General features: G+C 45.9%; 1 protein-coding gene across 2 annotated transcripts in view; it reads left to right on the forward strand.

The window, feature by feature from the left end:
- agmo (alkylglycerol monooxygenase) overlaps positions 1-13,011 on the forward strand; it is a 49,180-nt gene extending 36,169 nt beyond the window's left edge. For both annotated transcript variants that reach the window (XM_056443835.1, XM_056443836.1), the window contains exon 13: positions 12,389-13,011. In XM_056443835.1, the coding sequence (XP_056299810.1) occupies positions 12,389-12,469 (81 nt within the window). In that variant the 3' untranslated portion in view covers positions 12,470-13,011. The remainder of the gene's footprint in view (positions 1-12,388) is intronic.
- The last annotated feature ends 369 nt before the right edge of the window (positions 13,012-13,380 follow it).

Below are 13,380 nucleotides of genomic sequence, written 5' to 3' on the forward strand. Positions count from 1 at the left end.
AAAGAGGGGGAATACGAAAAGAAAAGAAAAAAACATTTTAAAAAGGTACTTCTAATGATATATGGTTCTGACGCGGGGGAGGGGTGTGTTTTGAAGTCGGGCCAATCAATTAACAGTCACTTGAATAGGAGGAAATTCACATTTAATTGTATTCAGGCTCATGCGACTGTACAGTTTGAGGGGGGGAGGGAGGATGGGAAAAAAAAGAAAAGAGAGAAGTAGGTCGGTTTGTGGTCCTTCAAACCCAGTGGTGTGATATACTGCACCCTTAAAGCTCACAGTGGTATTTATAGTGGCTCTGGAGATTTCCCTTGTAAAGCTGCAGGCTTGACCTGTAAACCAGCGCTGCCTCTCACTCCCAGACCCCAAAGGAAAAAACTCCCGTCTGTGCGGCTCGCATGAAGACCTCGCTGGTTACAGGCGAGACGAGGCTGGCGTGTGTGTGTGTGTGTGTGTGTGTGTAGAGGGAGATGTCGCAACCCCCTCGGCCAAACTTCTGCTCGTGCCGTCCTGGAGAATCATAAGAAAAGAGGAAGAACAATACAAACCGAGTCTTTTATTCCACTGAACATTTCACTTATTGGCCAAAATATGAGATTAACCATATAAATATGAGATTATCTGCTCGGCCTATTCATTGGATTTGATTAAACTGGGCAAGAAAATTAAATATAACAAACACTGACACTAATTATACTCTTAATTTATTGTGTCAATGCTCCGTGTTACACTCCAGTTTAATACTTTGTGCTGTGTGTGTGTGTGTGTGTGTGTGTGCTTGAGCTACGCGACACACGACAGGATCGTATACTTTTTAGGTTTAAATATGTTTATTATTACTGTTCATATTTTTGCAGATGTGTAACAATTGATTGATTTTGTTTATTTGAGCGACTGTAAGTGAATCAGAGAGTCTGACCTGAGTGACGTCGGAGATATTATTTATTATATTTCCGTATTTTTGCTGGTGGTCGTTGGTAAAGGGTCCGTGAGGAAATATATTATAGCCTTTACAAAAGGCCCTCCTAAAAAAGTCTATAGGAGTTGAAGTGTACACGACATGTAGAATATCTCTACTCTTGTCATCTTTGCCTCATTACACCTCGACTGGTCTGCTAACGACTATTATTATTTTTGCCTGTAATTAATTAACCATTACAGCTAGATGGCCAAGATCTATGATGGTAGATAACATGATGGTTTCATAAGCCCACTGGAGACTTTGACCTGTGTGTGTGTGTGTGTGTATGTGTGTGTGTGTGTGTGTGTGTGTGTGGTCTGCAAAATAATAGAAGCTCCAGTCTTTACATCAGCAGCGTTCTGACTGTCAACAACAATTTGACTTCACAAACAGTTTGTATTGAGGCAGCTGATTGATTTATAATGTATTTCTGTGTGTGTGTGTGTGTGTGTGTGTGTAGTAGCAGGGGGGCACTTGTGCAGCGTGCTCTGTAATGATGTAACACATGCTCGTGTTGCTGTGTGGGCCTCTGCTCAGCCTGAAGGCTCGGGGAGAACAGCAGAGTCATTAAGAAGCTCTTCTCTCTGCAGCTGGAGTCAGTCATTAAGAGGAGAGCTCGTAAAAATACACCTGTCTCTGAGAGAGAGAGAGAGACACAGAGAGAGAGAGAGAGAGAGAGAGAGACCCAGAGAGACACACATAGAGAGAGAGAGACACACAGAAAGAGAGAGACTTGGGTTTAAACTTTCTGGGATTAAATTCCAAAGAAAGTAAAACATTTAGAAGCTCTCCTTTTGTTTTATATATTTATTTATCTTTTTTGTGCGTTCATGAAATGAAAAACAAAAAGCAACAAACAGAATAATATACGGCCAGCTTTTTATTTGAACAATAGGTCTGGGATGTGTCCTCGCAAGAGATCAAGTAGCGGCTCATTGGCTCTCGTGTGAGTTTGACACTTGAGAAGCGTGATGCAGTCCAATCCCCCCCCCCTCACCCCCTCCCCCCACCAAAAAAAGAAACCGTAATTTTGTTCACACCTCATTATATTTTCCATCGTTTCTCTTCTGTGGAACGTTCAGGGAGAAAAGGACGCTCCAGAAGAAGAGGTCGAAACAATATTATGAAGTTCACGTCAAACACAAAAGGCTCAAAGTCGCCTGAATTTAAATGTATTCCACCCCCCCCCCCTTCCCGCCATGGCAGCCGTGAGCCGGAGTCCGGAGGTGAGAGGTCGGCGTTATCGGGGAAGCGTTGTTTCCACCCACCCAAAAAAAAAATCTCAGGTGCGATCGGTCGGCGCGTCTCTTCTTTAATTTTTTTTCTTCTTCTACTCTTTTTCTCAGGAATGTGTGGTAGCGAGAAGCTGAGGTTAGCGGGCGATGGAAACTCTTGTGAGGCATGACATCATCCGAGAGAGCTCGCGGGAATGGAAAAAAAAAAGAAGAAAAAAAAGTAAATCTCCTTGCGGGGAATTAAAAAAAAGAGAGAAATAAACGCTGCGTCGGACCGCTCCGTCAGGAGTCATCAGCGGGGTGGTCGACGCGGACGCGGCGTGACATATTAGCGCTCGCTGTGCCGGGGATCGTGCCCGTCAAAAGAGAAACCGCCTGGTTTATGTTGTCAAGACACTTGCCAGGTAAAGCTGTGGAAATCTGAACAGCAAATTGGCCCTACGGGGCTCCCGTAGCTCTGTTTGGTTTGGGCCTTTTTGTGGGTTTCCGTGGCTCGGCGTCGACTTTCTTTTGAATTCATCTTCTTATTTGTGCTTTAATTCAAGGGTGAAAACACAGCGGTCCTCCGAGCCTTCGGTCCGACGCGTGAACCCGGGTCAACCCGACCCGTTTCCTCTTCTTACGGTATCATTTCACCGTCTTCACAGGACCCGAAACTCCCAATATAAAAATTTAAAAAACACAAAGAATTGACGATAAAGAAGTCAAATGTTTATTCATTCAGCCATCTTTATTGCACTGCGATCTCTCATCGCCCCATTCCAGTTTATTCATCTCTCTCTCTCCGCCGTGCTCACCGGCCGTCACGCGTCTAAATGAAATTCCTCATGGTCCGTTTTTCACAATAGTTTGGAGGGCCGACAGCGTATCGCCTGAAGGTGAGCTGGAAAATGTCTCCGGCTGCCAGGAGTTGTGTGAGTGTGTGTGTGTGTGTGGGGGGTGGGGGGGGGGAGGGGATTGGACCGACTTGCGGATCTAAGGTTGCACGATTGGAAATGGCCCCGCGGTGACCCACACAGACCTCCACCATCCACGGAGATCTGCTGACACCGACAAGGCCGGATGAGGAGGCCTCGAGGTCACGGGTTTCTTGGGAAGGACTTTTTGATACAATACCTCATCTCGGGGGCTGATGAGGAAGCCGGATCGCCCGACTCCCTTCCACATGTCGGGGTGACCCCCCTGAGCCTTATTAAGGCCGGTACTTGATTCTGATCCGGAGGAATCGATGGGAGACCTTCAGGCCTCTCGGAGACTTTCCGGCTCTCTGAGACCATCCGGCTCTCTGAGACCTTCCTGCCTCTCTGAGACCTTCCTGCCTCTCTGAGACCTTCCGGCCTCTCTGAGACCATCCGGCCTCTCTGAGACCTTCCAGCCTCTCAGAGACCTTCCTGCCTCTCTGAGACCTTCCGGCCTCTCTGAGACTTTCCAGCCTCTCTGAGACCTTCCTGCCTCTCTGAGACCTTCCGGCCTCGCTGAGACCTTCCTGCCTCTCAGAGACCTTCCAGCCTCTCTCAGACCTTCCGGCCTCTCGGAGACCTTCCTGCCTCTCAGAGACCTTCCAGCCTCTCTGAGACCTTCCTGCCTCTCTGAGACCTTCCTGCCTCTCTGAGACCTTCCTGCCTCTCGGAGACCTTCCTGCCTCTCGGAGACCTTCCTGCCTCTCGGAGACCTTCCGGCCTCTCGGAGACCTTCGGTCTCTCAGAGACCTTCCAGCCTCTCTGAGACCTTCCGGCCTCTCTCAGACCTTCCTGCCTCTCGGAGACCTTCCTGCCTCTCAGAGACCTTCCAGCCTCTCTGAGACCTTCCAGCCTCTCTGAGACCTTCCTGCCTCTCAGAGACCTTCCGGCCTCTCAGAGACCTTCCGGCCTCTCTCAGACCTTCCTGCCTCTCGGAGACCTTCCGGCCTCTCTAAGACCTTCCAGCCTCTCTGAGACCTTCCTGCCTCTCAGAGACCTTCCGGCCTCTCTCAGACCTTCCTGCCTCTCGGAGACCTTCCAGCCTCTCTGAGACCTTCCGGCCTCTCTCAGACCTTCCTGCCTCTCGGAGACCTTCCGGCCTCTCTGAGACCTTCCTGCCTCTCAGAGACCTTCCGGCCTCTCTCAGACCTTCCTGCCTCTCGGAGACCTTCCAGCCTCTCTGAGACCTTCCTGCCTATCTGAGACCTTCGGCCGGTCACAGGTTTGAGGTTTTGAGAAGGTGAGATGTTTAAGGCATTTTACCCGACAGCTCAAGACCTTGACTTGCGGTTCCCTACGTCTTTGAGTTCAGGTGAACGCGCCTCGATAAAGCTGCATGACATAGTTCTTCTCCCTCTCAAAGGCCTTGACCTGCTCCTTGGGCCCAGAAATAATGTAGTTTTTGGAAGGATTACGTGGTCTCTTGAGGTGTCGTCCTCATACGACCTCCGGTCCTCTGGTACTACGGTCACATCCTGTGAACCTTATACTCTACCTGACTCCCCAAGGTCTTATTCTCCCTCTCAGGGGTCCTGAGGGGCCTTTTTATTTTTGAAAGCGGCAAGTTGCTCCCTTTTTGTTATTGTTAATCTCTGAATCCAGTTCAGACCTCTTCATCATCTTCAGCCTCTCGTCATTCGTCAACCCTGCGGGTCGAATTATCGTCTTTGGAGCTAAATTTGGATCCTTTTAATAACTTTATCTCATATCCTATTCTCATTTCATTGTCACAGTCAAATAAACGTAAATGGGGCGATAGATCTACGTTCAGCATGTTTGTTGTTGTGTTAACAAATTGGAACAAGATGTCACGGGGGGAAAGAAATAAGTCTCTTGAGCTCTTTACAGCCTCTTGGCACCAAACTCCACAGCGGGAATGTGATGATGTGTATGAACACGAGTGGAAGGATGCATGAAGAAACACCTCCTGCTTCCTGATCATCTGCTCCACACGCCATCATACTCCACACGCCATCATACTCTGGCTCTACACGCCATCATACTCCACACGCCATCATACTCCACACGCCATCATACTCTGGCTCTACACGCCATCATACTCCACACGCCATCATACTCCACACGCCATCATACTCTGGCTCTACACGCCATCATACTCCACACGCCATCATACTCTACACGCCATCATACTCCACACGCCATCATACTCTACACGCCATCATACTCCACACGCCATCATACTCTACACGCCATCATACTCCACACGCCATCATACTCTACACGCCATCATACTCTACACGCCATCATACTCCACACGCCATCATACTCCACACGCCATCATACTCTACACGCCATCATACTCCACACGCCATCATACTCCACACGCCATCATACTCCACACACCATCATACTCTACACGCCATCATACTCCACACGCCATCATACTCCACACGCCATCATACTCTGGCTATACACGCCATCATACTCCACACGCCATCATACTCCACACGCCATCATACTCCACACGCCATCATACTCTACACGCCATCATACTCCACACGCCATCATACTCTGGCTCTACACGCCATCATACTCCACACGCCATCATACTCCACACGCTATCATACTCCACACACCATCATACTCCACATGCCATCATACTCTGGCTATACACGCCATCATACTCTACACGCCATCATACTCTGGTTCTACACGCCATCATACTCCACACGCTATCATACTCCACACACCATCATACTCCACACGCCATCATACTCTGGCTATACACGCCATCATACTCTACACGCCATCATACCCTGGTTCTACACGCCATCATACTCTGGCTCTACACGCCATCATACCCTGCACTCAAAAAAACGATTCAAGCCCTTCTTAGAGGTGACACATTTAAATATTGTTTGATACATTTAAATAAATCAATTACAAAACGAAGATATTTATTTTGAATGGGTGTAACACAAAATGTATGAATACTTTCATTTATTAGATTTATTTAGGTTACACTCACAAAAACGATTCAAGCCCTTCTTCGAGGTGACACATTTAAATATTGTTTGATACATTTAAATAAATCAATTACAAAAATAGATATTTATATTTAATGGGTGGAACACAAAATGTATGAATTCTTTCATTTATTAGATTTATTTAGGTTAGATGGTTTGCATATCAACTCAAAATAAATGTGTTTCATTGAGGACTACCCTTTGCGCATGCGCCAGCTGAAAATCAGTTGTTTACAAGGTGAAGACACTTACGTGGCTGTATGGTGGTGTAGTGGCTAGCACCGTCGCCTCAAAGCCAGAGGTCTGTGGGTTCAATTCCCAGTCGGGGCGTTCCTTCTGTGTGGAGTTTGCATATTTTCTTAGTTAGTTAGTTAGTTTATATTTTGAGTTGGACAAACACAAATTAATTTAATTTAATGAATATCGTTATTTTATTTTAGATGTATTTGATACAAATGAGTTGGACTAACTTAATTACATTGTATTGCACTGATGTGCTAAATTTGAGTTGGAGTTGCATATAATTATTGGATGGAAAACCTGCCAACAATTTAATTGAGTTCATCCAATGAGTAATTTCTTTGAGTGTGGTTCTACACGCCATCATACTCTGGCTCTAACGTTCATCCGGCTACTGCATCCTGCATCGCGGCGTCTACCCGCCTGGCCGGTTAAAGACGAGGAGAAGAGGCACCAAGCTGCCGGGGATTCATCGTCCTGTGTCCGTCGGTGAGGCGAAATGTCCCGGACGAGTCGCCGTTGACCGTAACACGTGATCCTCTGGCAGACGCACGCCGGAAGGAGAAGAAACGGCAGATGTGAGGAAGAAAAAATGATAAAATCAACGGTATCATTCTAAAATCCCGTATCGCCGGATTTGTGTTTTGCAACACTTTCTCCGAGCGACCGCGGACCGCTTCACATGTGTTTGGACTGTGTGTGTGTGTGCGATGGTGATATTTTTGACCCTCTGGTGGGACATTAACCTGCTCCGCGTATCCTTCCTGAGTTCCAGAAACGGAATATCTGGTCCTAATGAACAGACAGGAAGTCCTCTTTGTGTGTGTGTGTGTGTGTGTGTGTGCGTGTGTTACACGGGTGTCTGTGCATACACATGTGCAGGTGTATTTGCGTAGCACTGTGTGTGTGTGTGTGTCTAAAGTGTTTATATACGATGTGTGTGCTGATGCACCTCCTGTGTGTGTGTGTGTGTGCATCTGTTAGAAGATTTAAAGTACACACACACAGTGTGTACTCTTTGTGTCTCTATGGGAAATGCATACCGTGTATGTACAGGACTGTCTCAGAAAATTAGAATATTGTGATGAAGTTCTTTATTTTCTGTAATGCAATTAAAAAAACAAAAATGTCATGCATTCTGTATGTAGGTCATTCTGTATGTAGGTCTATTTATTTTGAATAACATTCTATTTACCTTCATAATTTCTTTTAATTTAAGATTTTCCTTGGAAGAGACTTGGGTTTGATTTTAATAAATGAATCAGTTTAAATGGATTCAACCCTGAACTTCAACTACGGTCCCGAACATAATAAATAAATTCCAGAAACATGTCGCTAAGCTTCTCCTAAAAAGAAGAAGAAGTAATTTTTTTCAGACACAGTTTGGGTCCATCTGGAGAGGAGGGGAAGGGGGGGGGGGGCTCTGGAAACATCCGTTTACAGGTCATACATCACACGCCTCGACAGCAGCCATTCGGCCTTTGTTTTCATTCTCCATCAGGGGGGGGGAGGGGGGGCACCCCGGGGTACAGATAGCCGCCGTTCATCCGTTTCGCTACATTGTGGCCGTCTCAATTTTCACGATATATAAATGTTACACAACGGAATCTATTCGATACACCTGTAACATTAATGGGATACAACATGTTTTTAATTAAGAGTGCAAATCGAGGGACGGCCCAGTGTCCCTCAGAACGACGTCCATATTGGACGATTCTGAACTCTATGGGAACGGCACGATCACAGATAGAAGTAGAGAGAACTCAAAAATATATGTTGTGCCCTATAAATCATAAATTGCGGTAATAAAGTAAAAATTCTTTGATAATTTATAAAAAATAAAAAAAAAGGAAAACAATGTCATTTTAAATTGGACAATTCTTCACGTGCCCTCGAGTGTTACCGAGGTTGGAAAAAATAACGGCGGCTCTACGCGCTATTTACAATAAACTACTTTCATGTCCGACCTTCAGTCGATGTTTCACGGACTTTTCACGTGACCCGAGTTGGTTTTTCAGGATCTGGTGAAAAGCAAACAGTTTATTTTGCGACACGTAGAAAACAATGACGGAACCTCACATTGTTCGTCCGTCGCACACGACGCGTTCAAGGACCGTCGTGTAGATGAACATCTGCCTCTCATTTTTACAGCTTCTGTTTGTAGTTTTGCCGTTTAAAGAAAACACGCTTTTCGATTTTGCTTTTTTTTTTGGCGGGATAAGCGGGTTAAACCTGAACCAGATTGTGGTTTCCACGATAAAAGGAAATATTAGGAGCGTTTTGGATCGTCCAATATTGCCGTTACCGTAAATCTCGATGATCTCGGTGAACTTTAAATAATCTCACATGCTACCATGTCAAAGAAGTGTTGGACAGTAAAAGACAAAAGAAAAAAACAGCCGTCTCCCCCCCCTTACCCCCCAAGCAAAGAAAATGTCCAGGAACCACATGTCCGTGGCGTTCTGTGTTACTCCTCCTTAACAAAGTGCCGTCTGCCCAAAACCAAGTGAGTGTGAGTGGATTTGCTGAGATCTCTACTTTGGGAGCCGCTGCCGTCTGGCCGTGGTGCTTATTTGTAGACGATCAAACCTGCTTCCTTCCACGATGTAATCTGTCCCACATGGATTTCCGACAGAGTACATTAAAATATAGCGGGGTGGGGGGAGAGAGGATGGGGAGGGAGAGTCGGATAGGTGCCCTTCCTTCTTCTTTTTTTTAGCCTCGACTTGCAGCGCTGATAGAAACCGTCTGTCACGTCTCGCTCCGTTGGACCGGGATGTGATTTGCGAGGTTCTGCCGAGCCTCCCGATGCCAATCCGTCTCCGAGACGACGAAGCGCGGCTACGCGTATATATATGTAATCTTCCATCTGTTTTCGTCTGTCCATTAATTACGATTTTTAGACGTCTTGGATCAATTGTATTTCGTTTGATTTACCGGGAAGTTCCAGTAAAATATCAGTTTAAAAATATATTTTTGGGGTCTTGATTTCCTTGTGAGGAACTAGACGAGAAAACCTGAAAGAAATAATAAAGGTTGACACACTTCCTGTTTGTCAGGTGTAATAAAGTGATGAGAGTGTACGCTACATTTAGAATATTTACTCAGGGTTTTTTTGCGAAAGAGACGACAGTGCGATTCCATTTTTGGAGGAAATTATTCAAGTTATTTCTTGATCGCTTATTTTATCGTGGGACTCCGGTTAGTTCAGATTCACCGGCTAACGGAGCTAATCCTAACTATTTGTGGAGTTTATTCTATACAAATGCGTCATAATTTATAAGATTATTTTTAAAGTTTATTCTATTTCATAAAATATAATACATTACCAGCACACAGAACCAGAGTTCACTCTTTTTTTGCATCTTTTCTGTGGTAAAAAAAAAAGGTGATATGATCCTTATGAAATATTATATTGGATTCATCATCACAGCTGTTAACTGCTTTATATACTGTTGGGTAGTTAAATCTGTAGAAGTAATCTTTTATTTATATATATATATAAATACATATATATTTATATATATATATATATATATTTATAAATATAATTATAAATATACATATATATTTATAAATATACATATATATATTTATAAATATACATATATATATGTATATATTTATGTATCGGTTCGATTCCTGGATGGCTGCATTGTCATTCCGTGACTAACTTTTACCCCTTTTAAATATTCCCTTCGCCATCACTATCAAGTACAAGCACATAGCTACAGATAGTCCTGGTGCTCAACGGAGGGGTACCTCAGGGATCGGGCCCACGAGGAAGGCCCCTGGATTAGCTGCTTGGCCTCGTCTGGCGTCGAGCGGTTTTCAGGTGGTGCGAGGTCGAAAAGCAGAGAGAGGTCGGCGTTATTCTCTCTCTCTCTCTCTCTCTCTGAGGAAAACAGCTGCGGCGTCCAGGAGGGAAACGTTGCTTTTTTCCCATCAGGCCGTTCTGCCTGTGATGGACAGCGGCCTCGTTTTTTGGCTTGAGCTGTGATGTCGGAAGCAGTTCATGGGCCAGAACGCAGCGAGCGGTGGAGGAGAGGGCGGAGAGACCCCCCCCCCCCCCTCATTTCCCTCTCGAACAGCGGTGACCCCTTTGACCCCGTCATGAGAGCATCAGGGGAGAAGACCTGCTCCTTAACCCATGAGCCCACTTTCTGCATCATCCCGAGGCCCTGAAAGGCCTCCCGCTGCCTTCCTTCGATTACACATTCTCTTTCTGGTTGTTTGCGTTCATGTTCTCTCTTTTTGTGTCGTGATAATCCGACGTGTTCATCTTTTTTTTTTTTGCAGCGTGCACGTTGGAATACGTTTAATCTCGTCTCTGGTCGACCTATAAATGACATCACACGACGTATTCATTAAAAGGTTTATACAAATTAAAAAGCGGACCTAATCTTGTGATTTCTAATCAGAGTGGAGAACAGAAATGTAAATGTTATGTGTGTTATAAAAATAAGCTTCTGGAAGCAGGAAGGGGAGAATCAGGCCTTCAATCCTGTAAGAACTTTAAAATAAACATAATTAACTATTCAAATAAGGAGAAGGAAAAGAAGTCGAGTTCAGGTGTCAGAGTGTTTGAATGTGTGGCAGCAAACACGTGTTAGAGGATTAGTCGTGTCCAGCTTCTCTACGGGAACACAAGCACAAAAACAAACGACGAAATTAAATTAAATGTGTCAATTTATTGACCCGAGAGATAATTATAACCCCGGACCGTCAGTCGGCTGATTGGACGATTTATTGTCCATCGAGTCGTCCTCCTCGCGCGGTGCCGTCGGCTCCATGAACACATCGCCCACGTCTTCAGAGCAGAGCTTCACCTCGAGAGGAACAGGAGCCGCTTCGTCTGTCCCACCGCAGAAATAAATACGCAAACAGAGCTTCACCTTCTCTCTCTCTCTCTCTCTCTCTCTCTCTCTCTCTCTCTGTGGCGTCACGTTGATCAACTGGAAGGAAACACAGAGGCCGCTCCTAACGTCTCTCTCCCACCCTCTCTCTCTCTCCATCTCCCTCCTTCTCTCTCCCTCTATCTCTCTCCCTCTCTCCCTCCCTCTCTCTCTCTCTCCCTCCCTCTCTCTCGCTTTCCCGCCCTCTCTCTCTCTCCCTCTCCCTCTCTCCCTCTATCTCTCTCCCTCTCTCCCTCCCTCTCTCTCTCTCCCTCCCTCCTTCCCTCCCTCTCTCTCTCTCTCCCTCCCTCTCTCTCTTTCCCTCCCTCCCTCTCTCTCCCTCTCTCTCTACCTCTCTCTCCTTCTCTCCCTCCATCTCTATATTCCTCTCTTCCTATCTCTCTCCCTCCCTCTCTCTCTCTCCCTCTCCCTCCCTCTCCCTCCCTTTCCCTCCTTCTCTCTCTCTCCCTCTCTCTCTCTCCCTCCTCTCTCTCCATCTCCCTCCTTCTCTCTCCCTCTATCTCTCTCCCTCCTTCTCTCTCTCTCCCTCCCTCTCTCTCTCTTTCCCTCCCTCTCTCTCTACCTCTCCCTCCCTCTCTCTCCTTCTCTCCCTCCATCTCTATATTCCTCTCTTCCTGTCTCTCTCCCTCCCTCTCTCTCTCCCCCTCTCTCCCTCCCTCCTCTCTCTCCATCTCCCTCCTTCTCTCTCCTTCTATCTCTCTCCCTCCTTCTCTCTCTCCCTCCCTCCCTCTCTCTTTCCCTCCCTCTCTCTGTCTACCTCTCCCTCCCTTTCTCTCCCTCCATCTCTATATTCCTCTCTTCCTGTCTCTCTCTCTCCCCCTCTCTCTCTCCCTCCTCTCTCCCTCCTCTCTCTCCCTCTCCCTCCTTCTCTCTCCCTCTATCTCTCTCCCTCCTTCTCTCTCTCTCTCTTTCCCGCCCTCTCTCCCTCCCTCTCTCTCTCCCCCCTCTCTCTCCCTCTTCTCCCTTTCCCTCCTCCCTCCCTCCTCTCTCTCCCTCTCCCTCCTTCTCTCTCCCTCTATCTCTCTCCCTCCTTCTCTCTCTCTCTCTTTCCCGCCCTCTCTCCCTCCCTCTCTCTCTCTCTCTTGTCCAGGCCTTTGTCTCCATCTCTCTGCTGCTCTGGGCTCTGCAGAGTTTCTCCCAGCTGCTCCGCATCAAGAAGAAAGCCGACTGAGTCGACCCCCAGAGGGGCGGCCGGGTCGGCCCTCTGGAGTTCTGATTGGTACCGCCACAGAGACTCGCCTGCGAAGGCCTCGCCTGCGAAGGCCTCGCCTGCCTCAGTCTGCTCTGTTGATGTTTCGCTGCTTACGACTGAAGCTCAGTGACGACGTCATCCACCAAACCAGATGATCTTATTATCTCCTAAAAAAAACAACATTATTTTACTCCCGTGAATATTGTGATACCTTTTATTATGCAACATGCACCTCTTGAAACCGATGATGCCTTTTTGCTTTTGACTTGCACACTGTACTGTTGAAGTGTGTCTCATCCTGTCCTGGTTGGTATTGATTTATGTTTGTTATTGTTTAATGTTTATTATGGTCTGTCCGGGGACCACATATGCAAATGAGCTGAAGCTACAATCTGGTACAGAGCATCAAATGGTGACATTTATGTTTTAACTGCACATGGTTCCTTTTAAATACAAATAATAATAATAAATACACCACTTGCTTCCTATGCTTCGTTTTGACATAAAAACAATTGAAACTTTGGGCTCTATTTTTTTCAAAATAAATGCATAAAGACAGAATGATGCACATATGGACACAATGAATGCATATGGTTAAAATTAATGTATATAGACAGAATCATGCACATATAGACAGAGTGGTGCACATATAAACAGAATGATGCATATAAACAGAATCATGCACATATAGACAGAATGGTGCACATATAAACAGAATGATGCATATAAACAGAATCATGCACATATAGACAGAATGGTGCACATATAGACAGAGTGGTGCACATATAAACAGACAGAATGATACATATAAACAGAATCATGCACATACAGGACTGTCTCAGAAAATTAGAATATTGTGATGAAGTTCTTTATTTTCTGCAATGCAATTA

The sequence above is a fragment of the Pseudoliparis swirei genome, chromosome 22 (genome assembly GCF_029220125.1).
Source record: "Pseudoliparis swirei isolate HS2019 ecotype Mariana Trench chromosome 22, NWPU_hadal_v1, whole genome shotgun sequence".
In the NCBI taxonomy this organism is placed as follows: Eukaryota; Metazoa; Chordata; class Actinopteri; order Perciformes; family Liparidae; genus Pseudoliparis; species Pseudoliparis swirei.